This window comes from Phoenix dactylifera, chromosome 2 (assembly GCF_051530095.1).
Source record: "Phoenix dactylifera cultivar Ajwa chromosome 2, Ajwa_hap1_PhDact_Kaust_v1.1, whole genome shotgun sequence".
Lineage (NCBI taxonomy): Eukaryota > Viridiplantae > Streptophyta > Magnoliopsida > Arecales > Arecaceae > Phoenix > Phoenix dactylifera.
In genome coordinates this window covers 20,818,721-20,843,027 of record NC_143191.1, presented here as the reverse complement: position 1 = coordinate 20,843,027, position 24,307 = coordinate 20,818,721, and the positions used below count along the sequence as shown (strand labels likewise).

Sequence of the window (24,307 nt, the reverse complement as noted above, 5' to 3'; positions counted from 1 at the left end):
ACTCAACTCACCAGGGACCATCGATCATCAAGATAGTCCCTGTGAGTCTCACCATCCACCAGTGACACTTAGCAGCATGTAGTGGCAACCCAGCAGAATGGAATGATGAACCTCTAGGTGTAGTTAGTGTATGATACAATCCCTCTATCGTAGATCCCGACAACTACAAGACGGAGGTCATGGATAACTCGTCAAACCCCTATCGTCTGTCATATGTCAAGATTTATTCGACTTAAGTTCGAGAGTGGAAAACTCCTTTTTCACTATACATACTACCCCGGCCGAGGATTTACGAACTCAGTCTCATAAATCACATAGGATCTCTCTTAACCTATCAAGATCGATAGATTCCATCTAGATGCACCCCTACTCCTATAATGAACCTACTGCAGCCAATCTGCACCACAAGAACCCAATTGGCTAGGGCTCATGTTTATGTGCTCGTCAAACTACAGCAACCTCACTGTGAATAGCCGAGGCATCGCAGGTCAAAGGACCAGTCATACAACTGCAGCATCAAGTAAGTCACTGACGAGTGGATAGACATCCAAGTGACTACTTGCTATGGTCACGCTCAGTACCCTTGTTCTCTAACAAGCACTTGCACAATTGCTCCAGTGTCGCCACACTGTGGACTCAAGACTCGTCCATCAAAGAAAGCGATCTGTGCACTAATCTCAGCAGATCGATCACCATCCTCGTGATGATCCATCGATCAGGAGCAATTCAGAAATTAATCACCAATGACACATGCCTCAAATTCTCAACTCTTGAGAATATGCGTCATCATCTTATTAATTTCTTGGACGATTCATGGACACATAAGAACATGAATGAAAAGAATGCCTATTCTAATAAATTTATTATTAGGTCAAGTACAAATTTATGTCCCAGAATAAAATAATGCGTCAGCCAAATTGGCTTCTAGGGCATACTTCTAACAATCAGTGCTCAACATACCGCCTACTGGTGTCTCCACATAGAACTTAGTGGTCATAGATTCACATAATATGTCATGTACTTTGACAAAGTTTGAGGATATGAATGAATGTGTGGCACCAGGATCAAATAAGACATAAGCATAAATATTGGATACAGGAATAGTACCTGTCACCACTGCATTAGAAGCTTGTGCATCCTGCTGTGTAAGTGCAAATACCCTTCCTTGAGTCTTTGGCCTCTGACTTCCTTCCATCGCCTGCGTAGATTTATTCTCGTTTCTTTGTGGGCAGTCTGCAATTTTATGACCTTTCTGTCCGCAATGAAAACAAGAACCTGTAACCCAAGGACAATTTGCAAATTCATGATTACCGCCACATCTTGAACACTTCCCATTCTCATTTTTGAGATTTCTATCTTTATTTGGCTTCTGAGCTGGATTCTTGAAATTCTTGTTTCCCCCTTTAAATTCAGCAGGTCTGTTTCTTTTCTTTTGGTTTCTTTCCCTTTCAGCAAAAGCTTCATTGACTTTCCTTTCAATGATTAAAGCTTTATTCACCACAGCTGCGTAGGTAGTCAACTCATAGGGTACCACTTGCTTCCTAATTTCAGTCTTCAATCCCATCTCAAACTTGTGCACTCGGTCTTGTTCATCCTCTACCAATTTCGGAACAAATTTGGCTAGTTCTGTGAATTTGGCTTCATATTCGGCCACTGTCATGCCCCTTTGCTTCAAATGGATAAATTCTTGTTCCTTCTGTGTCCTTACACTCCGAGGAAAATATTTATCATAGAATGCTTTTCGAAATTTATCCCAAGTGAGAGGTTCCCCATCATGCTCAAATTTATGCTCCAACATCTGCCACCAATTAAATGCTTCTCCCTGCAACATGTATGATGCAAACAAAAGTTTTTCATCGTCCCGGCATCTTAAGACAGCAAATGCTTTTTCCATCTCCGTAAGCCAATTGTCTGCTTCCAAAGGTTCTGTAGTCCCCTGAAAAGCTGGAGGAGCCAGCCTCTTAAATTCAGCTATACTGCTACGATTTTCACACTGTTCCCCTCGTCCTTGTTGAGGCTGTGTCTGGAGCAACTGTGCTTGTTGTTGGAGCAACTGCTGTTGCACCTGCTGTTGCATTTGCATGAGGCCCACCATGGTCTGCATAACCTGGCTTAAGCCCGGTTCCTGTCCCGTTTGAGGGCTCATGACTCCCTCCTGCTGAGGGATACTCGTAGCCCGTTGGGGTGTGCTGTCAGCATGCCGGTTCGGTGTCTCATTCGTAGCACCAATAGTAGTCTTTTTCGCCCGACGTTGAGGCATTCTGACCTATATGCATCAAATCACAGCAAATTCATAAAAAGAAAGCTCACCGAATTAAAATATTTTTTTTTATAAGAATAATCATCACATTCTTTACGTCTAACGTCCCAATGTCCCTAGTGTCTACCCACCTATACTCATATCGGGTATGATTCTTTGTCTTCAATTCTATTCAAGTCCGCTCTGGTACCACTTAAGTTGTCACGCCCCCGTCCCGAGATCGCGGGCCGGGGGTCGCGCCAACCGCCGCACACCCGTAGGAAACTCTCCCCACGAGCATGCAAGGCATCTAAATCAAACACCTCAATTATGAAATTCCAAAATAATTTAACAGAATAAATTGAAATCTTATTCCATTGACTAACTCAAGTCATAATGTCTCACAAGTCTAAATATGCAGCGGAATAATCATTTACCAACATGCAGAAACCTAGTTCTTCAAATAATAAAAGTTCACCAATCATAATAACTGTCCATAATAACAAATCAACTTAAATAACCCTAATCTAAGATAACTTGTGCCACAATCTTTCTAGTCGCTCTCTCAATTTGAATCCCCAATAGACTAGTTCTCGAAATCTGTAAAACAACAAGAGATGGTATAATGAGCTAGACAGCCCAGTAAGTAATGAACACTCTAGCTAGATAAATCAAGCAATAATATATGGAAAATAAATAAATATGCAGTTTCAAAGTATAAGTCAAATATTTCTTGAATTCATAAGATTCTTTTCGCGGTTTCAAGATTCTTTCACATATTCAATTTATCATGTCGATCCTGGACTATGACCACATGTTCCCTGTGGCAGGATCATCAACACCGACTAATCTTCTTGCGGTGAGTCCTTCAGGACAGTCAATTGCCAACGTATCTGCCCCCATTGGCGGGGTCCTCAACATAGCCAGGTCGATAGTTCAGTTTGTTCTCTATTTCATATTTTAGTTATATATAAGAAAAATCATACAATATCAAAACCAAATGTCGTTCATATCTTAATTTCTTTCAATTTATCAGATTCAACTCAACAGCCAGGAACTATGACCACATGTTCCCTGTGGTAGGGTCATATCACCGACTATTCATCTTGCGGTACCAATATATTAGCCCCCATTGGCAGGGTCCTCAACATAGCCCGACTGCAAGTCTGAATCTATTTCAAGTCATAATTTTTTCTTACATTATGTTTAGTGTTCCAAACCAAAAGGTACAATGTCAGAGCAATTAAACACAATTCAAATCAGAAGCAAATACGTTCAATCATAATCATATAATATTCTAAAAATACACATATAATCCATGCATCAAATTCGAAATCACGAATAATTCGATTCGTAAAATAGATATTTACTTTGCCGATAAATCTAGTAAAGAGGTTACATCACTTACCTTGCGAACGCGATCCACAGCAAATCCAATTAATTCTGCAAATCCCTCGCAGCACCTAATATTCAAAACCATATTTTCTTTTAAAATTCATCACAATATATATATAAAAACCTAAATTTTAACATTCTCCCAGGGCCGACCCTGCCGAAGTGTCTAGCACCCCGGGTTCGGGTTCGGATCCGGGTTCATACCCGTAAACCACCCTCCTTTTAGTTATTTATTTCTTTTTTTTTCTTTTTCCTTTTCTTTTTTTTTCCTTCTTCTTTCCTTTTTCTTTTCCCCTCTTCTCCCGAATCCCCTCTTCTTCTTCGGCGAGACAGGGGACCCGTGAGCCCCCGCCCCCCCTTCTTCTTCCCTCTCGGTCGGGCCCAAGGGCGGCCGTGGTGGCCGGCCTTGGCAGCGGCAGGAGGTGGCGGAGCAAGCCCGGCCACCCCCGGCGACTGGCGGCGGCGAACACGCCGACGGCTAGGGCAGCCGTTTTGGAGCCAAATCCGGCGATCGGCCGACCCCAACCCACCACACATCGTGGCCAAGCTTCAGAAGAAAAGGAGAAGAAGGTGAGAGATTCTTACCTCAGCCCCGACGAAGACCGGCGCCTCCCCCTCTCCGACGGAAAAGAAGAAGGAGACCACCCGCCACCCGGTGCCGTGGCTCCTCTCTCTCTCCCTCTCCCTCTCTCTCTCTCTCTCTCCCTCTCTCTCGGTGGCCACACGAAGAAGACCCTCCCCCCCCTTTGCGTGCGGCGGCTCTCCTTCTGTGGGCTCAAAGGAGGAGAGGAAGGAGAAGGAAGCCCTAAAACAGGGCTCCTCCTTCTTCTTCGGGATGGAGGTTCCATCCCGCTGCCTCACGTGCGTTGCACGTGAGGCCAAGATTTGGGACTGGGCCGGTCGAGTGGACCGGGCCCAGTTCCGGGTTCTTACACTACATAGAGAAAAACCCTTTAGAATAGTATTGCAAACAAATCAATATCATCTCATCTTGGCTTGAGAATAAAAGAACAAAAAAACTCTTTTTTACTTCATGTTTAAGTTCAAGCTAAGTATTGACCTTTTAGCTACTTGCATGGGTTTGCCCGAGGTTTAACTTTTTTTTTGGATTTTTTGCATGAATACCCTTCTAAATATCGAACTTTGCGTGAATACACTTCCATGTATACTCCCGTAAAACTCTGTTATTATACAAATACCCTTAATATAACGATTGTTCTGTTAAAAAAATATATTTATATTAATTAAAAATAAAATAAAAATTTGAAATGACATTATTGCCCTTACTCCTTTCCTCCGGCGCCCGGCTTCAGCACCCCCCGCACACACACCCCCCCTAGGGGCCCCACCCACCCCCGCGTATCGGGATCCCGATCGCGGGAGTTCCGCATAGCTGTTCTTGTGCCAGAAGAAGAAGAAAGGAGCTCCACACAGCTGTGCTCTGCTTCAGAATCTCTTGGTCAGGAGGACTGCTGGTTTGAGGCGAAAAGAAGGTGGCTTGTGGCTTGTCTAAGGACCAGAAATGATGCTAAGTAGGTGGCTTTAACAGCACTGAGTTGGTGGTAATGGAAACAGAAAAAGAGAAACAAAATCAGGATAAAGGCTGCACAAAGCCACCTAAAATCCAGCCAAAGCTCAGAGAAATGAGTTTGCTTTGTGAAAACAAGCAAGAGAGTCTCTTCTTTTCTTGGTGTGTGGGTGGTGGTACTATTGGTCGCTTTTAAGTGAATTTATGGCGGGTTTTCAAGGCAGACAGGAAGGAGATATGGGTTTCTTTGGAGCTTGTTAGCTTGCGCCCATGGCCTTCTTATTCTCTCCAGGCTCATTTGGTTTGCGGGAGCATTTTTCCTTATAGAAATATGATTTCTGGGAAACAAATTCCTAGAAAGAGAATGCCTAGAAAAATATTTTTGGCATGTTTGGTTGACCATGAGAAAGTGACAAATTTCCAAAGTGCTTATTTTTGGTTGGCCATCCACTTTTCTGAAAAATTTATGTATAATTTCTATTATGCCCTTAATAAAAATTAGGTCTTTAATGCCTCTTTAATGCTTGTTTAATGCTGAAGGGCCTTTTTGAAAAAAAAATAAAAATAAAGTAATTTCCGCCTCATGGAAAAATAACTTTCCCATATTTCTCATGGGAAAGACTTTTCCATGAAATATGGGAATCATATTTCCATGAAAATATAACTTTCCTATCTCTCTCCTTTGAAAACTCCAACCAAACAAGAGGCATCTCATTATTTTTTCGTTGACCACACTTTCCTCCCTATGTTTCCTGTGAACCAAACGAACCCTAAAGAGATGGGAAATGCCAGCCAATGAGGAGGAAAAGCCCTAAGTGGAGTAGGGTTCAAGTGTGGAAGGATAGCAACAGGCATAGGTTCACAGAATCCAAAGGAACCTCGACCCATCAGAATTCTCTCTCGATCTATATTACGCTGTCGATGCCTCTGGTGTCTCGGTAGCTGGCTCTCTTTTTTTTTTTCCTTCTGTTTTTTGATTTTTGTTTCTTTTAACTTTTGAAGGGAGAAAGTGAGGGAACACTGAACTAAATATGGGTCGTGCCAGTTTTCTGCAATGGAATTGGATTTTGGAAGAAGGTCTAGGATTTTTTTTGTCCTCCTCATAGGGGAGCAGGGAGACACCAAGTTCCATCCAATCAGTCATTTCGATAAAAAATAGTGTGATATGAAATTTGGCTTGTAGACTGGACGTGCTTAGTCGGTTATGGGTCATCTATTCTGAGTGGAGGTCAATTGCAAGTCTTTCAAGTCATGGGTCGCCCAGCACCTCATAATTATGGTATGACCAAATTAGATTTGTCCAAATTGTCATCCAAAATCGTGGTAAAGTTCCCATTTACTTCTATACCCTTATAAAAATTTGTATTTACACACTTACCTATTAAAAATATTTTAGTAATTTTAATTTAAAATCATTAATTTTTTAACGGCGTTAGATGGTATGAGTACATATGTAAAAATAAGAATAAAAAAAAGACAGAATAGCAAAACAAATATTTTACGAGGGTATACATGTAAATATCAATTTTGAAAAAAATATTCATGCAAAATTCGATATTTAAAAAGGTATTCATAAAAAAAATTTTTTTTTTTTTCTATAGAAGGATATTTTTAGCTCCACGTGTTGATATAGAAAACTTTAACATGAAGCCTGAGCTCACTCTTTTCTAGGTGAATGAGCATGAGCGGACCTAAAAGCTGAGCCCAAGTTGCTGAACAGCCTATTAGTCCAGGTTAAACCATACAACCTTAAATAATGATAAGATCTTCAAAATGTTTATTCTATCAAAACAAATTCACTGATCAATTTCTGCAGTTCTCTTCCAAATTATCTCTCCAGCAGTTGTCTGAGTCTTATTTAACCACAATTATCAATATGACGCAACTCTGTTCATTTTTACATTTGAGCACTTTCTAAAAAAAAAAAAAAATTGCATTTGCGCGAATGAATCTTTTCCCTCTGTCGTTACAGCTCTTGGCCATGGCCTGAGCAGAAGCAAGTGCAAGCATTACCATACTTTTGTGCGCTCACAACCACAAATCGGAATGGACACGTGTCACCATCACCACCAATACTTCAGTTTACCCTTTGGATCAAGCCAGGCCACATGATTTCTGCTACACATGTCACCACCTCATTGGAGGCTATGGATTTCGTTGGATGACAGACCCGATCGCTAAAAACATCCCCTTCCAACATAACGGCATATGAACCTCAGCCCACAGCCGAAAGAACTCCGCTGAGGACCAAACCATCTCCCCACTATCTCCACCCCCCTTTCTTTCCTTCTTCCCTTATCTTCCCCAAACCCTTACTAAATATCCTTCACAAGACTCAGAGAATCTTAACAGAGGGAGCAAAATGGCTGCTGCTGAGCTCTCCATCATAAAACCCATCAATCCTACCACCAAATTCGGCAGACCCACCTCCAAATTTAACACCTTGAGGCCGCACTCTCCCTCCCACTTCAGAGTCTTTGCCACCTCTCAGCCCACCACCACCACCACCTCCTCCAGTGCTACAAAGCCAAGGCCAAAGAAATCTGTGAAGACTGCAATTAAGGAGACACTCCTCACCCCGAGATTTTACACCACAGACTTTGATGAGATGGAGAGGTTGTTCAACACTGAGATCAACAAGAACCTGAACCAGTCGGAGTTCGAGGCGCTGCTGAATGAGTTCAAGACTGACTACAATCAGACACATTTTGTCCGAAACCCTGAGTTTAAAGAGGCTGCTGATAAGATTGAAGGGCCTCTCAGGCAGATCTTTGTGGAGTTCTTGGAGCGCTCCTGCACTGCTGAGTTCTCTGGGTTTCTACTTTACAAGGAGCTCGGGCGAAGGCTTAAGGTTGGATTCCTCCCTCCAAAATTCTGCTATAAAGCAATTAATTGGCTTTCTTAACTGGCTTTTCTAATTTAATTCTTTCAATTTTATCTAAGATTTAGTGATCCATATCATTGTTATGGCTATTATATATATCTTGATTTTGTTTGAAGATTGGCTTCCCGGTTTTGATTATTATGATGACAATATCCAAAGCATGGACTTAACTATCTAATTAATAGACTTTCGTTTTGGCTGAGTTTTTTGTTTCCACTAAATCTTCCCAGGGCATTAATTAGTTAGTAACTTTTTCTAAATTTTTTAAAAAAGTAACCATCTTTTCCATTAAATTTGCCTTCAAATTTTACTAAAGCCAATATTATCCATGCAGTTAATTTTTATCCTTGCTTTACAAATTTATCAGTGTATACCTATTAATGGGAGTAATTTAATATTATCCAAATACTGAATGGGTGCAATTCTCTAATTTTATACAAATTATGCAACAGAAAACCAATCCTGTGGTGGCTGAAATCTTTTCCCTCATGTCTAGGGATGAAGCCAGGCACGCCGGGTATGTATCATAAACTTCCACTGTATTTCAAGTTATTTACTTTTGATATTGATCATTCCAAAATTTATGCTTTGGAGATGTATATATTGGAGGATCATTTACTCAGCAATTAAAAACTGTCAACCCCAATGTTCAAATTTTTTGCAGGTTTCTGAACAAGGGCCTGTCTGACTTCAACCTGGCACTGGACTTGGGTTTCCTGACAAAGGCTAGGAAGTACACATTCTTCAAGCCAAAGTTTATCTTCTATGCTACATATTTATCAGAAAAGATTGGATACTGGAGGTATATCACCATATACAGGCATCTGAAGGCGAATCCTCAGTTCCAAGTATATCCAATCTTCAAGTACTTTGAGAATTGGTGTCAGGATGAGAATAGGCATGGAGATTTCTTCTCTGCCTTAATGAAAGCCCAACCACAGTTCCTCAATGACTGGAAGGCCAAGCTGTGGGCTCGGTTCTTCTGCCTCTCGGTAATTTCTGGTTATTCATTCAATATTTTGCAACACATATACTTCTTAAAGTTTCATTCTTTTTCTTGAATGTCAGATATTTTTTAAATCTATGATGTATTTCGGTGTCATTATATCAAGTAATACATTGATCTTCGTTGTAAGTCATGAAAAAATATGCTTCAAATAATGGCAGGTCTATGTGACAATGTACTTAAATGACTGCCAGCGTACTGCCTTTTATGAAGGCATTGGTCTCAGCACCAAAGAATTTGACATGCATGTGATCATTGAGGTGAGCATTCATTAACTAATTGCTTCTTCAGCATAATTAGACTGTAGTCCTATTAATAATGAATCACATTTTCTAGACTGAAGAATCTAATGGTCTGCTTCTTTTATAAACTGATTTATTAATCTCAGATAAGTTAAATATCTTAGTAAATTTCACTTCTAATGTAGTCTGTAGTTGTAATGGCTGCAAAGCCTCCTCTTCATATTTTTTGTTCTAGAATTAGTCCTCTGAAAAATCCCAATGATCTTAAAAGTGTCACCAGCTTTTTATTGCCAAAAATCTTGATAACCAGTCTCCAGTGACTCAAAGAAAATTCCTATATGTCAATAATAAGAGTTATATGTTTAGTTTAACTTGAAAATTTGATCTACCAAAGGTGAGTAGCTTTGCTTTTTTCTGTATTTGACATCAAATGATTAATTTTCTCTGTGTGTGTTTCGATAAACCCAAATTCTATAAAACTATTTGTTTCACCTCTACTTGCTGAAGATACTACATGTATTCTTCCCTGTCTAATGAGTCACTTGTGTCCACTTTAAAAATTACTTGTCTTATTGTTGCCCAGAGATGGTCACCCAAGAGGGGGGTGAATTGGGTGTTTTAAAACTTTTTGGCTAACTTAAAAATAAAACACACAAATATATGAACTAAAGCAAAGATAAAGCGATAAGAAGAGACAACCACAAACACACGGTTTTATAATGGTTCGGAGCCTTCACCGCTCCTACATCCACTCCCCAAAGCGCCTTGGGAATTTCCACTATAATCCAAGATTACAGTACGGTAGTTTTGCGAGTTCACTACCCAACTCGTTGTTTTACACCGGGCTCACAACAAACCCAAAACCCCCAATTTCTCTTAGGCTTGGGACGCCCTTTCCCTTGTTCGAAGTCCCTTGACTGGAACAAGCACCACAATAAAAGAGTGTACAAAAGGATATAAAAGCTCTAGAAAGCAAATATAGCACTTATGAACAATGAAACCCGGAAGAATCTTTTTGCCGTTGGAAGCGTGGGAGTTGTTGATTCTTCCGATGTGGGACGCGTAGGGTTGGGTGTGAGCTTTGAATCCCGAGCACACGAGAGTGGTTGAGCTTGAAATCGCTTGGGAGACTTGAAAGCACTTGATTTCCTTTCTTGAATGCACTCACTCCCTTGAGCTTTTCTTTCTAACTTCTCTCTTGAATGATTTTGCTTTTGGTTGGTAAAGAGTTGTTGAGAAGCACTTAAGAGCTCCCTTTTATAGCCCAAAAAGCAAATATAGCCGTTAGAGATAAAGTAGAGAAGATTTGAAATTCAAATCAAACCTGAAAAGCTGTCAGTCGCGTCCCAGGCGCTCCGGGGACGTCTCCGCTACAACGAGAGACGTCTCGCCTATAGGATTTTACTTTTTACTTTATCTGGGGTCGACTCGGCACTTTACGGGGACGTCTCGGCGTGTTAGCGCTTTTTGAGTGGGGACGACTCCGCTGCTTTGGGGACGACTCCGCTTCTTTATCTCCGAAAATCATGTCCTCTGGAATTCCCTGAGAGAGTCGACTCCGCTCTTTCAGGGGACGTCTCCGCTTGTCTGCACTTTATGCGTGGGGACGACTCCGCTTTCTCAGGGTCGACTCCGCTTCCTTATCACCGAAAAAACCATTCTCTGGAAAACCCTGAGAGAGCCGTCTCCGCCATCTTGGGGACGACTCGGGAAGTCTCCTTTTTGCTTGCGGGGACGACTCCGCGTACAGCGGGGACGTCTCGCGCATATCCCTTGAAAAGCGTCTTTCTGCCGCCACTGAGAGAGTCGACTCCGCTACTGAGAGAGTCGACTCCGCTAACGCGGGGACGACTCGACAGGAGCCGGGGACGTCTCCAAGTGTGCCAGTTCTTCCTGTTTGTGCCAGAGACGTCTCTGAAACTATCAGGAGACGTCTCGGCTGTCCCTGAACTTTTTCTTTAGCTCAAAATATTCTTCAATAAATTCATAAAAATTATGGGAACTTGCCTAGACATTTCTTAACAATATTCTAAATAAAACACATGAATTTCTCAATTGAATTGTTAAGATATAATGGAATTTTACTCTAGTGTTTTGTATTCATCAAAATCCATTAGGGGGTTAACAATCTCCCCCTTTTTGATGATGACAAAACACTGAGTATATGCAAAATTTGAAATTTAAACATATACACAGCATTGATCAGATATACAAGTATAATGTTTTGATTTGAACTAGATACAATGTGCATCACTCAAAATATTCAATTTTCAGTTCTTTCCTTGTGCATAAGATTGATCCTTATAGTTCTTAAATGATTTTATCATATGAACTGAATTTGAATCAAGTTAGAATGAAATATTGATGCTGAAGATAATTGAAAGCTAGATTCTTTTTGACTCCCCCTTTCTTTTCCAGAAGGGCAATTATCTTAAAATCAATATTCTTCAATTTTATCTTTTCTAAATCAACTTTGGAGTATGATTAAAAAATTTGCATTCCATATTGAATATCCATGTCTACTCCCCCTTTCAATATACAATATCTAATTTCTACTCCCCCTTTCAATATACAAATATCTACTGTTTAAAAAATTTGCATTCCATATTCAATATCCATGTCTACTCCCCCTTTCAATATACAAATATCTACTCCCCCTTTTTGTCATCAACATGAAGGAGACAAATTATCCTTTTTAGTAAAATTCAGCATATTCAAGGTGTGCTCCCCCTGTTTTATGTGCATTGTTTCTTTGTATCAAATTTGAATACTCAAGGTATGTGGTAGGATTTTTATGGCATATCACACAATCACATGCACAATCACAGAAACACATACACAGAATTGGCAATGTACACAAGGTTTTCAAAAGAAATTGTATTCATTCATATGTCATTGTAGATCTTTGAAGTCAGTACATAGTCAAAAGAAGAAATCATTACAAGTATTGATTTCTAATACAAAAGTGTTTCAAAATGGCCTAGGATTTACAAAAAGAAGAGCCTACAGGATATCCATCATCGGCGTCGTTGCTCATGGGGCCTACCAGTTGTACTTTGTGCATAAGCCTTACAGGCTGCATCTATGAAACCATTGATAGAATCCATGAGGGTCTTAAAGTGATCTCCCTGTGACTTGTGGAAACCTGCCACAAGTGCTTCAAACTCAGGTTGCCATCTCAATTCTGCCTCTAAGTTGGGCAACTAAGGTGCCCACATTGCCATCTGGCTTTGTCAACTCTTTGAGGCTCTTGGAAATGGCCTTCAAGCTGTCCTTGAGCTCTAATGATCTGCAGGTTTGGGTGGCACCCACCTCAACTATTTGTTGCTCTTGGGCTTCAATTTGAGCCTTAATTTCCTGCAGCTCTTGTCTGATGGGGGCCAGCTCTGCAGACATCATGGATCTCATCTCCTCCCTCATCTGCTGACAAATAACAGATGCTAAGGTGTGCATCTGCTCCTCTGATAGGAAGGAGGGCCCACTGACTGGAGGAGGTGGTGGCATGGATGTGGAAGGTCCAGCTGAGCTGGAGGGAATATCAGGGATGTCCATGTTGCTAGGTGGAGGAGAGTGATGGTCAGACTCATGATGTGGGATCTCAGCCTCTATGGTTTGTGCTTTTCTTTTTGGAACCTTGACCCAAGACCCATCTATCTTGTGAAATTCCATTCTTCTCATTGAGCCCTCATTGTAATAGTCGGTGTTTCTTAAGGGCTTTGCAGGTTCATTTGATGGAATGGAAACCTTGAAGTGTTTGAAGATTAAGGTAAAGATCATGCCATAGGGTATACTAAATCTAGAATACCTATGACATAGGGCAATGTAATTTAGCATGAGTCTAGGAAGGTTTAGAGGGATCCCTAGTAGGATGTGATGCATTATAACTAAGTCTCGCTCCGAAACAAAATCGAAGCGACCGGTTTTAGGAAATAGGACCCGGTTGACAATGCTTAAAAGGAGTCTCATCTCTGCATTTAGGTCCTGGGAGTTGACAACATCAAGAGGGCCGCAGTCCTCTCTTCCTAAAATTAAGTTTAGAGCTACTTCCCTTTGGGGATGTGAGGTTGGAGCCTCGCCGTCCCTAGGGATTTGCAAAACAGTGGATAAGATGTCCTCATTAATTTCTACTAATGTCCCTCGGACATGTGCGGTGAACGCTAAGTCCCCTAAAGCCATATCACTAAACATTTCTCTAACAAGGCCGGGGTAGGTCGAGGTATTGAGGGTGCAAAGATGCTCCCACCCTTGGGCTCGGAGTCTCTCTCCAATAGAGAACCCCTCATGATCTAAAAATGCAAAATCTATGTACCTACCGGTTGTGACTGTGCGATTTGCACAGGAAATCGTTGTGGTTGGCGGAGCAACCGGAGGAGAAGGTGCGGAGGGTTCTTCCCGCCGTTCCTCACCGTCGCCCGCTACTCTAGGTCGCTTCCCACGGGTCGTCCTAGCTTTCTTTGGTGCCATGGATGCTAGGGTTTGTGATTTAGGGCAAATGGAGGCTAGGGTTTGTGATTTAAGGCAAATGGAGGCTAGGGCTTTCCGTTTTGGTCGGGAATGAGGGAGAAAGCTCGAGTCGGCTCGAGCGATTTCGACCTATTTAAAAAGGCCTCATTTGGTCCCCGAGACGTCTCCGCGACTAAGGTGAGACGTCTCCGCTTGGGGGGACGTCTCTGCGATTTGCCAGAGACGTCTCCGGCACTGAAAAATTTCAGACTGTATTCTATCTTCTCCCCTTTTTTTTTGTTTAATCACCCCAATCAATATGATCTCTTTTGATAAGCTTAGAGTGAATTTGTTTGTGATCCTCCCCCTCAATGATACATCCTATAAAAATTTGATAATGATTTTTGAATTAATAATATTGAAATGAGGAACGTTTGACCAAATTTCGAATACCTATGAAATAGGCTCTGAAAATATCTCCATGAAGAGTCCAAGGGAGGGTAACCATCCTCCGGAAAGTCAACCAGTTCGTCATTTAGTTTAGATGAATTCATGCTTTCACTTATGTTTGCCTTGAGGTGGATTACTAGTTCGAGTAGCAAAGCAATGCAATACAAGTTCAATTCATTTGCTAGGATCATACAAGCTCAAAGCATTCCTTAAGAAATTGAATCTGTCTTTATAAAGGGGCTTTGTAAAGATATCAGCTAATTGATTTTCAGTACATACATATTCAATCATCACATCATTTTTCAGCACATGATCCCTAATAAAATGATGCCTAATCTCTATATGCTTTGACTTAGAGTGTTGGACAGGATTTTTTGTTAAGTTGATTGCACTTGTATTATCACACTTAATTGGTATATTGTCCATTTTAATACCGAAGTCTTCAAGTTGTTGCTTGATCCAGAGAACTTGGGCACAACAGCTTCCAGCTGCAATGTACTCAGCCTCAGCTGTGGACAAGGCAACTGAATTTTGTTTCTTGCTAAACCAAGAAACCAAATTGGCACCCAAGAATTGACAAGTGCTACTTGTGCTTTTTCTGTCGAGTTTGCACCCAGCAAAATCAGCATCAGAATAAGCAGTTAAATTTATATCAGATTGTTTAGAATACCATAAGCCTATATTAGATGTCCCTACTAGATATCTAAAAATTCTTTTAACAGCTTGCAAGTGTGATTCCTTAGGACATGCTTGGTATCTAGCACACACACAAACACTGAATAATATATCTGGTCTACTAGCAGTAAGGTAAAGTAGAGAGCCTATCATACCTCTGTACAATTTGCAGTCTATACTTTTACCTTTTTCATCTTTGTCAAGCTTGCAACTTGAGCCCATGGGTGTGCTGATTTCCTTTGCATCCTTCATCTTGAATTTTTCCAGCATTTCCTTGATGTATTTGGACTGACTGATGAAGATGCCTTCCTCTGATTGTTTTATTTGTAGCCCAAGGAAGAAGTTGAGCTCACCCATCATGCTCATTTCAAATTCTCCCTGCATAAACTTGGCAAACTCTTGACAGAGACTATCATTAGTAGCACCAAAAATTATATCATCCACATAAATTTGTACAAGCAATAAGTCATTTCCTTTTCTTTTAATAAAGAGGATTTTGTCTACATTTCCTCTCTTAAATTTGTTCTCAATTAGGAAATTACTTAATCTTTCATACCATGCCCTAGGAGCTTGCTTAAGTCCATACAATGCTTTATGCAATTTATACACATAATCTGGATGTAAGTGATTTTCGAAACCTGGAGGTTGTCCTACATAAACTTCCTCCATTATATAGCCATTTAAGAATGCACTTTTTACATCCATTTGATAGAGTTTAAAATCCATGAAGCATGCATATGCTAAAAGCAGTCTAATAGCCTCTAACCTAGCAACAGGAGTAAAAGTTTCATCAAAATCTATTCCTTCCTCCTGATTATATCCTTTGGCCACTAGCCTAGCTTTGTTTCTTATTACTATCCCATCCTCATCTAGTTTATTTCTATATACCCATTTGGTGCCTATAATTGAAACATTAGGGGGTCTTTTCATTAGAGTCCAAACTTCATTTCTTTCGAATTGGTTTAATTCCTCTTGCATAGCATTCATCCAATTATCATCTTTTTCAGCTTCTTCTAGTGATTTAGGCTCTATTTGTGAAACGAAAGCAAGATAATTACTAGTGTTTCTTAAAGAGGATCTAGTTCTTATACCTTGTGAAGGATCACCAAGGATTAGATCCTTTGGATGACCATGTGCATACCTCCATTCTTTAGGAAGATCTTGATTTCTTGATGGAGGTTGATCTTCTTCATCTTGCTGATTTGTATCCTCTTTGATCTCATCCTCATGTTGTTTGTCTTGTATGGAGAATTCCTTGATCCCGTCTTCAAGTATACCTGCATCACCATCTTCTTCTTTTCTAGAAGAATCTCCATTAGTTTCATCAAAAACAACATGAATGGATTCTTCAACAACGAGAGTTCTCTTGTTGAAGACCCTGTATGCTCTACTAGATAAGGAATAACCTAAGAAGATCCCCTCATCTGATTTAGCACTAAATTTACTGAGATTGTCCTTTCCATTGTTCAAAATAAAGCATCGACAACCGAAAACATGAAAATAACTTATATTTGGTTTCTTACCTTTCATCAATTCATACGGTGTTTTCTTTAAGATGGATCTAACTAAAGCACGATTTAAAATATAACATGAGGTATTTATTGCTTCAGCCCAAAAATACTTTGGTAGATCCGATTCGCACAACATGGTACGAGCCATATCTGCTAGTGTGCGATTCTTCCTTTCTACCACCCCATTTTGTTGGGGTGTCCTAGGTGCCGAGAAGTTGTGATTGATACCATTTTCGTCACAAAACTTTTCAAAGTGTTGATTTTCAAACTCGGTACCATGATCACTCCTAATTGCTTTTAGTTTAAGATTAAGTTCATTTGAAACCTTATTATGAAACTTGATAAAAGCGGGAAAGGACTCATCTTTGTGTGCAAGAAATGAAACCCATGTAAAACGTGAAAAATCATCAACAATGACAAGACCAAATTTTTTATCCCCTAGACTAGCAGTTCTAGTGGGTCCAAACAAATCCATGTGAATTAGTTCTAAGGGTTTTGATGTTGAGACTATGTTCTTAGACTTAAAAGAACTTCTTGTTTGTTTCCCTAATTGACATGCCGCACAAATTTTATTCTTTTCAAAGTCTATTTTCGGTAGTCCTTTGACTAGATCCTTTGTACTCAATTTAGAAATTAAATCCATGCTAGCATGCCCTAACCTACGATGCCATAACCAACTAGTCTCATTGGCTTTGGGATTCATAGCTACAAGACATTGGCCATCCTTCATGGTGAGATCATCAAGATCTACCATGTAAACATTTCCATGCCTATGTCCTGTGAGTATGACCTCATTGTCAAATGGACTACTAATTATGCATAGTGATGATTCAAATGATACTTTAAATTCCTTGTCACAAAATTGACTTATACTTAACAAATTATGTTTTAGTCCATTAACCAACAATACATTATCAATAAATGAGGAGGGTGATATGGAGATTTTACCAACACCAATAATTCGGCCTTTAGCATTGTCTCCAAATGTGACTAACCCTCCTTCTTTCGATTCCAAGGTGACGAAGAGACTCTTGTCACCGGTCATATGCCTTGAGCAGCCACTATCAAGATACCACATTCTCCTTTTATTGCCGGCTGCAAGGCATACCTGCAAAATGATCATGTGAAGCTCTTAGGTACCCAAGTTTTCTTGGGTCCTTCGTGGTTAGTGTAGTTGGTTCCCTTAGGCACCCATATTTTAGTTATGTTTTTAGCTTTTACAAATGTACTCTTGTTAGTTTGGATTTTTCTTTGAATACAAGAGTAGGCTTTATGTCCAATCTTTCCACAAAGAAAGCATGTTGGTTTTTCAGTTTTTACATCTTTTGCTTTTACAAAGAAATTCTTTAGATACTTTTGTTGCTTATTAGTTTTATATCCTAATCCGGCTTTATTGAAAACAGCTCTTTGATTTGAAAGAATAAGATTTAATTTTTCAGAGCTTTGTGTGAATTTTTCAACAATTGGCTTGTACTTATGTATCTCATTCTTAAGATTCACATTTTCTTTAACTAGTTCTTCCATATCCTTTTTAAGAGATTCAACAGTTTGCGCAAGTGAGGTATTATTATTGAGTAGGGAATTTATTTTTAGATTTAATTCCTTGATTAGTGTTTTTGCCTTTACATTTTCAGTGCTAAGCCTTGAATTTTCAATTTCTAGGTTAGTAGTGTTCATATTTTTGACGCTCTCCTTCTCAATTAATAGGTTTTCAATGTTTTCCTTTAGTTTTTGATTGGAGGCTTTTAATTCTTTATTCTTTGCTCCCAACATACTACAATCACCCATAAGTTCTTGAAAGGCATCATATAATTCTTCTAAAGTAAAATTTATAGTTGGGTTTTGACATACCTCGTCATCTTCGAACGCCATGAAGCATAGATTGGCGGTCTCTTCCTTCTCTTCTTCGGAGGATGATGTGTCACTATCATCCCATGTTGCCTTCAATGCCTTCTTCTTCTTCTTTCCAAAGTGCTTCTTTTGTTGAGGGCATTCGGAACGAATATGTCCCGGTCTCTTGCAGTCATAGCATACGATTGGGTCTCTTTCTTTTTCCTTTTCTTTCTCCCAATCATTTCTCCCTCCAAATTTCTTTCTTGGGAATGGTTTCTTTCTTCTCATGAATTTTTTAAATTTCCTTACTATCAAACCCAAGTCCTCATCTTGACTTTCTTCTTCACTCTCACTGCTCTCTTCTTCACATACACTTGAGGTGGCCTTGAGTGCGATTGTCCTTTTCTTTGGCAGCTCTTCTTCATGCTGCTTCATCATGAGCTCATGCGTCATCAATGAGCCCAAGAGTTGTTCTAGCCCCAAGGTGTTGAGGTCTTTGGCTTCTACAATCGCCGTGACCTTTGCTTCCCATGCTTTTGGCAGTGACCTGAGAATTTTACTCACAAGTTCGGGGTTAGTGTAAGATTTGCCCAAGCTTTTTAGGCCATTAATAATTTCGGTAAAACGTGTAAACATGCATGTGATGGTTTCACTAGGTTCCATCTTAAACAATTCATACTTGTGAACTAGAATGTTCACTTTGGACTCTTTGACTTGATTTGTACCCTCATGGGTAACTTCAAGCCTATCCCATATTTCCTTAGCGGAAGTACATGTGGAGACTCTATTAAACTCATTTACATCTAAGGAACAAAATAATGAGTTCATGGCTCTAGAATTGAGTTGAGCCATCCTATCATCATTCTCATCCCAATCCTCCTCAGGTTTGGGAACTCGAATGCCATTGACCACATGTGATGGTTCTTGTGGTCCCTTGACTATAACCCTCCACAAGGCATAGTCTTGTGCTTGAATGAAGATTCTCATTCTAGTCTTCCAATAGGTATAATTTGTCCCATTGAAGAGTGGAGGTCTATTGGTTGCTTGCCCCTCGGCTGGAACATTGTTAAAGGGTGTTGCCATCTAGATCTTTGGCTAAGACGGTTAGGTCTTTCAAGGAATATAAGAGCACCCGCTCTGATACCACTTGTTGCCCAGAGATGGTCACCCAAGAGGGGGGTGAATTGGGTGTTTTAAAACTTTTTGGCTAACTTAAAAATAAAACACACAAATATATGAACTAAAGCAAAGATAAAGCGATAAGAAGAGACAACCACAAACACACGGTTTTATAGTGGTTCGGAGCCTTCACTGCTCCTACATCCACTCCCCAAAGCGCCTTGGGAATTTCCACTATAATCCAAGATTACAGTACGGTAGTTTTGCGAGTTCACTACCCAACTCGTTGTTTTACACCGGGCTCACAACAAACCCAAAACCCCCAATTTCTCTTAGGCTTGGGACGCCCTTTCCCTTGTTCCAAGTCCCTTGACTGGAACAAGCACCACAATAAAAGAGTGTACAAAAGGATATAAAAGCTCTAGAAAGCAAATATAGCACTTATGAACAATGAAACCCGGAAGAATCTTTTTGCCGTTGGAAGCGTGGGAGTTGTTGATTCTTCCGATGTGGGACGCGTAGGGTTGGGTGTGAGCTTTGAATCCCGAGCACACGAGAGTGGTTGAGCTTGAAATCGCTTGGGAGACTTGAAAGCACTTGATTTCCTTTCTTGAATGCACTCACTCCCTTGAGCTTTTCTTTCTAACTTCTCTCTTGAATGATTTTGCTTTTGGTTGGTAAAGAGTTGTTGAGAAGCACTTAAGAGCTCCCTTTTATAGCCCAAAAAGCAAATATAGCCGTTAGAGATAAAGTAGAGAAGATTTGAAATTCAAATCAAACCTGAAAAGCTGTCAGTCGCGTCCCAGGCGCTCCGGGGACGTCTCCGCTACAACGAGAGACGTCTCGCCTATAGGATTTTACTTTTTACTTTATCTGGGGTCGACTCGGCACTTTACGGGGACGTCTCGGCGTGTTAGCGCTTTTTGAGTGGGGACGACTCCGCTGCTTTGGGGACGACTCCGCTTCTTTATCTCCGAAAATCATGTCCTCTGGAATTCCCTGAGAGAGTCGACTCCGCTCTTTCAGGGGACGTCTCCGCTTGTCTGCACTTTATGCGTGGGGACGACTCCGCTTTCTCAGGGTCGACTCCGCTTCCTTATCACCGAAAAAACCATTCTCTGGAAAACCCTGAGAGAGCCGTCTCCGCCATCTTGGGGACGACTCGGGAAGTCTCCTTTTTGCTTGCGGGGACGACTCCGCGTACAGCGGGGACGTCTCGCGCATATCCCTTGAAAAGCGTCTTTCTGCCGCCACTGAGAGAGTCGACTCCGCTACTGAGAGAGTCGACTCCGCTAATGCGGGGACGACTCGACAGGAGCCGGGGACGTCTCCAAGTGTGCCAGTTCTTCCTGTTTGTGCCAGAGACGTCTCTGAAACTATCAGGAGACGTCTCGGCTGTCCCTGAACTTTTTCTTTAGCTCAAAATATTCTTCAATAAATTCATAAAAATTATGGGAACTTGCCTAGACATTTCTTAACAATATTCTAAATAAAACACATGAATTTCTCAATTGAATTGTTAAGATATAATGGAATTTTACTCTAGTGTTTTGTATTCATCAAAATCCATTAGGGGGTTAACACTTATGTATCTTACATCACTAGAACATGCTTAACAGGATAAACCAAAAAATAAGAATCATATGAATTATCATAGTGAATGAACTCCTCAAAAACAAAGTGCCTTTTCTTTATAAGCTTCTCTCATACAGAGCTCTTAGGAGAAGATCATAACCATTCTGCCATATGGAAGACATTAGTTTATGATGTTTATTGATAATACCCATGTCTAATTTTTTTTCCAGACCAACCGAACAACAGCAAGGATATTCCCGGCTGTTTTGGATGTTGAGAACCCTGAATTTAAAAGGAAGTTGGATAGAATGGTTGAGATCAACCAGAAGCTGATTGCCACTGGGGAAAGCCAGGACATGCCTCTTGTGAAGAACTTGAAGAGGATTCCTCTCGTTGCAGCGTTAGTGTCTGAGATACTGGCTGCCTATCTCATGCCTCCTATTGAGTCTGGATCCGTTGATTTTGCTGATTTCGAGCCACAGCTTGTCTACTGATTTTATAGAAGACTTATCTATTCTCGCATACTTTGATGAAGTGTTCCTCCCAAAGTATCCATGTATGAAACTGAGGCAGCGATTAACATGATGAGTTTGCTTTGCTACTTAATGTAAAATCCAATTGATTTTATTTTATACTGCAATATAAATCCATCTACTACATAGGCATACTCTCTCTCTCTCTCTCTCTCTCTCTCTCTCTATCTATCTTGCATTGTTGCATGCCTAAAACACCTCCCTCGTCATGAATTTGTTGTTACAGAAGCCCCAAGCTAAATCGTTTTCATGGCTGGCTGATAGTTTTAGCTGTGCTTTTCTAGGACATTAATTGCATCTTCTCCTGTTCTGGTTTTTATTGCATCCTTTGGGGCCTTGATCCCCCAACTTACCAAGAAAAGAAAAATATGCTGAACAATTAGCCACCTAAGAGGAAACTACAAGAGTTACAAGCTGCGTGTCATCTTTGGCAATAATTATAGTTAGTAGACTTGTGCATCGATCATGTACCCAAAAAGAGAGGACTTGTGTATCAGTCAGGCCAGAGAAACCAAAACTTTGTGTCAAGGGGCATGATGCTGGTCCAACCACAACCTGGCCAACGCCACGCGTTCAACTTTTCGACGGTTGAAAACAAACACAAACTATGAGCGCATTTTCTTCCAGCAAGAAAAGGAATTATTAGTTCTAGGGAAAAAAAAAGGAAGAAACCAACATGGTAACATATGCTATCAGTAATTTAATGTCATAGTAGCATCCGCTTGTTTCACCCATTCTATAGTGAGAAAACCCTCACACTCATTCCCTTCTTGATAATTGCAAGAGGTCCTAACCATAAATTTCAAGATTCTTAATATTCCAGAAACCAAGTATGTCTCTTGTCCTCATGACTCCAATAAATTGCTTCAACTAGAATAAAACCATAGTAAAATCATCTTTGATCCATATGGAAATATATATATATATATATATATATATATATATATATATATATATATATATATATATATATATATATATATATATATATATATATATATATACTCTGACTATGATGTCTCCCTTCTTATTCCCTCCTATGAAACAAGTAGTTCAGCCATTGGGACTAAGATAAATGGCAATAGCCAATCCTTAGAAGTTTACCAATCCAATCTCGTAGAATGAATTCACATCCTGCATCATTGGTAAAGGCCTAAACATTTTTGTCATATAAATGTACAGCGAAGAGACCAAAAGACTAAGTAGGATTTGAAGGATTCTAGCATCCAATCCTATCTCACCACAACTGGAAAGATGATAAGTTCCTCTCTCGAGATGATAGCTTCAAGATATCATCATTTTGCAAATGGGCTACTGGTGCATGAAACCCTATCTTATTAAAGTTTGTCACATATTTAAAACCCCAAAGCATCTAATTCTAACTAAACACGAAACTCCAAAAGCTTAAGCAGTTAGAATAGAGGTTAACAATATATATAAGTGTCAGGTTACCCCGCATGCGTTGCGACGGTCGCAGCGGAAATACACGTGCATGGTCGTTCATCGTATGACCGTCCTAGAAAACGTAAATTTCAAAAAAATTCTGAGTTCTCTAACTCAGAAAATTATGAAACTATAGGATAGATTAAAAATCAATTACTTGATTATTTCAGATCTACAATTAAAAATTGTAAACATCCAATCTTTACCTGTGAGCGGATAGATCTTCACCACTATCTGATGATCGTGAAAATCAGGTTTGCTTGAAGCCGCACAAGTATCCGACCTCTACGGATATGCACACGAAGATCTGGATTGATCGAGGTAGCGATCTCACCGGGGTGCTAGTGAAAGGAACCCTTGTAGGGTAGCATGCATGATTTTTTAAATTTTCAGCGAAAGCAACTAAAAATTAAACTCTTTAATTTTCATGCATGCATGAGATTTAATCTCTACCATAAAAAATATAACAGAATTTAAACATTTATAAGAAACATGCAACTGTGATTGTATGTCCAACATACAATCCTGAAATTTCAGCAACCCTGAAATTTCATCAATCATGTTATGATCTAATATTAACATCTAATGAGATCAAATCTCATACCTGATTTGCTGGAAGCCTTTGATAATTTCTTGATCATGCTCTATAGCCGCACATACATCCGGCCTCTATGGATTGTTCACGCGAAGCTCCAGGAAGATTGATGTCCGCGGGAGTGCTAGCTCGCAAGGAGGTGCTGCAATGGCTGAACTTTTCTTTCTCGTGGCAATCAACTCTTTGATTGCTTGCTGAAAAAGAAGAAGATGATGGAGGAGGAAAAGAAGGAGAAAAGATGGCGGCCATCTTCTGAATTTTTCAGAACCTTGAACTCTCTAAAGAATTAGCATAAAACCCTAGGTATCTTTTTAAAGCCCAAGGCCCCCACGCCTCAAGAGAAGAAAAAGCCATCTTTTGGCGTTTGGAAATCCCTAAAAAATAGAGATTTCCACGGCTGAATAGAGGGAGTCCAACTCCCTTTTTCTTCTCTTTTATTCGGTGCATTGACTTCGTAGAAAATAGGGAGTCATGCACCCAAAGAAGGAGTGCTGCATTCCCTTATTAGACGCCAACCATTGGCTCTTAGAAAATAGGGATTCAATGCTATCTTCTTTAGAAGTTTTGTGGTGCCACCTCTTTGGAATAATTCTCCCACGCCTCCTCTGATTTCTCAAACCAACAATTGGCCCAAAAATGAAGAGAGGCGTCATGAGTCTGGGAAGATATGATGAGGTGTCAATCTTCTCCAAGAAGGAAAGCTAGATTCCTAATTTTTAGAGATTCTTCTTCTTTTCAAATTCTGAATTTTTTAACTTAGATTCCTTATCAAATAAGGACTTCTAATTGACTCGGGTCAAGTCCAATCCAATTTGGTCAAGTCCATCAATTTGGTC

General features: G+C 40.2%; 2 protein-coding genes across 3 annotated transcripts; one reads left to right on the top strand and one right to left on the bottom strand.

Moving 5' to 3' along the window:
- Positions 1–937: 937 nt before the first annotated feature.
- LOC103700431 (uncharacterized) lies at positions 938–2,095 on the bottom strand. Its single transcript, XM_008782376.4, has one exon. The coding sequence runs from the start codon at positions 2,093–2,095 to the stop codon at positions 938–940; it is 1,158 nt and encodes a 385-aa protein (XP_008780598.4).
- Positions 2,096–7,354: 5,259 nt separating this feature from the next.
- Positions 7,355–21,559, top strand: CRD1 (dicarboxylate diiron protein, putative (Crd1)). Of its 2 annotated transcripts, XM_008780124.6 has the most exons (5): positions 7,355–8,013; positions 8,499–8,563; positions 8,711–9,038; positions 9,214–9,312; positions 21,131–21,559. In XM_008780124.6, the coding sequence occupies exons 1-5, from the start codon at positions 7,525–7,527 to the stop codon at positions 21,392–21,394; spliced, it is 1,245 nt and encodes a 414-aa protein (XP_008778346.3). In that variant the 5' UTR covers positions 7,355–7,524; the 3' UTR covers positions 21,395–21,559. The 2 variants fall into 2 exon arrangements, with proteins under 2 accessions (XP_008778346.3, XP_089784902.1); XM_089928776.1 differs by lacking the exon at positions 9,214–9,312.
- Positions 21,560–24,307: the final 2,748 nt, after the last annotated feature.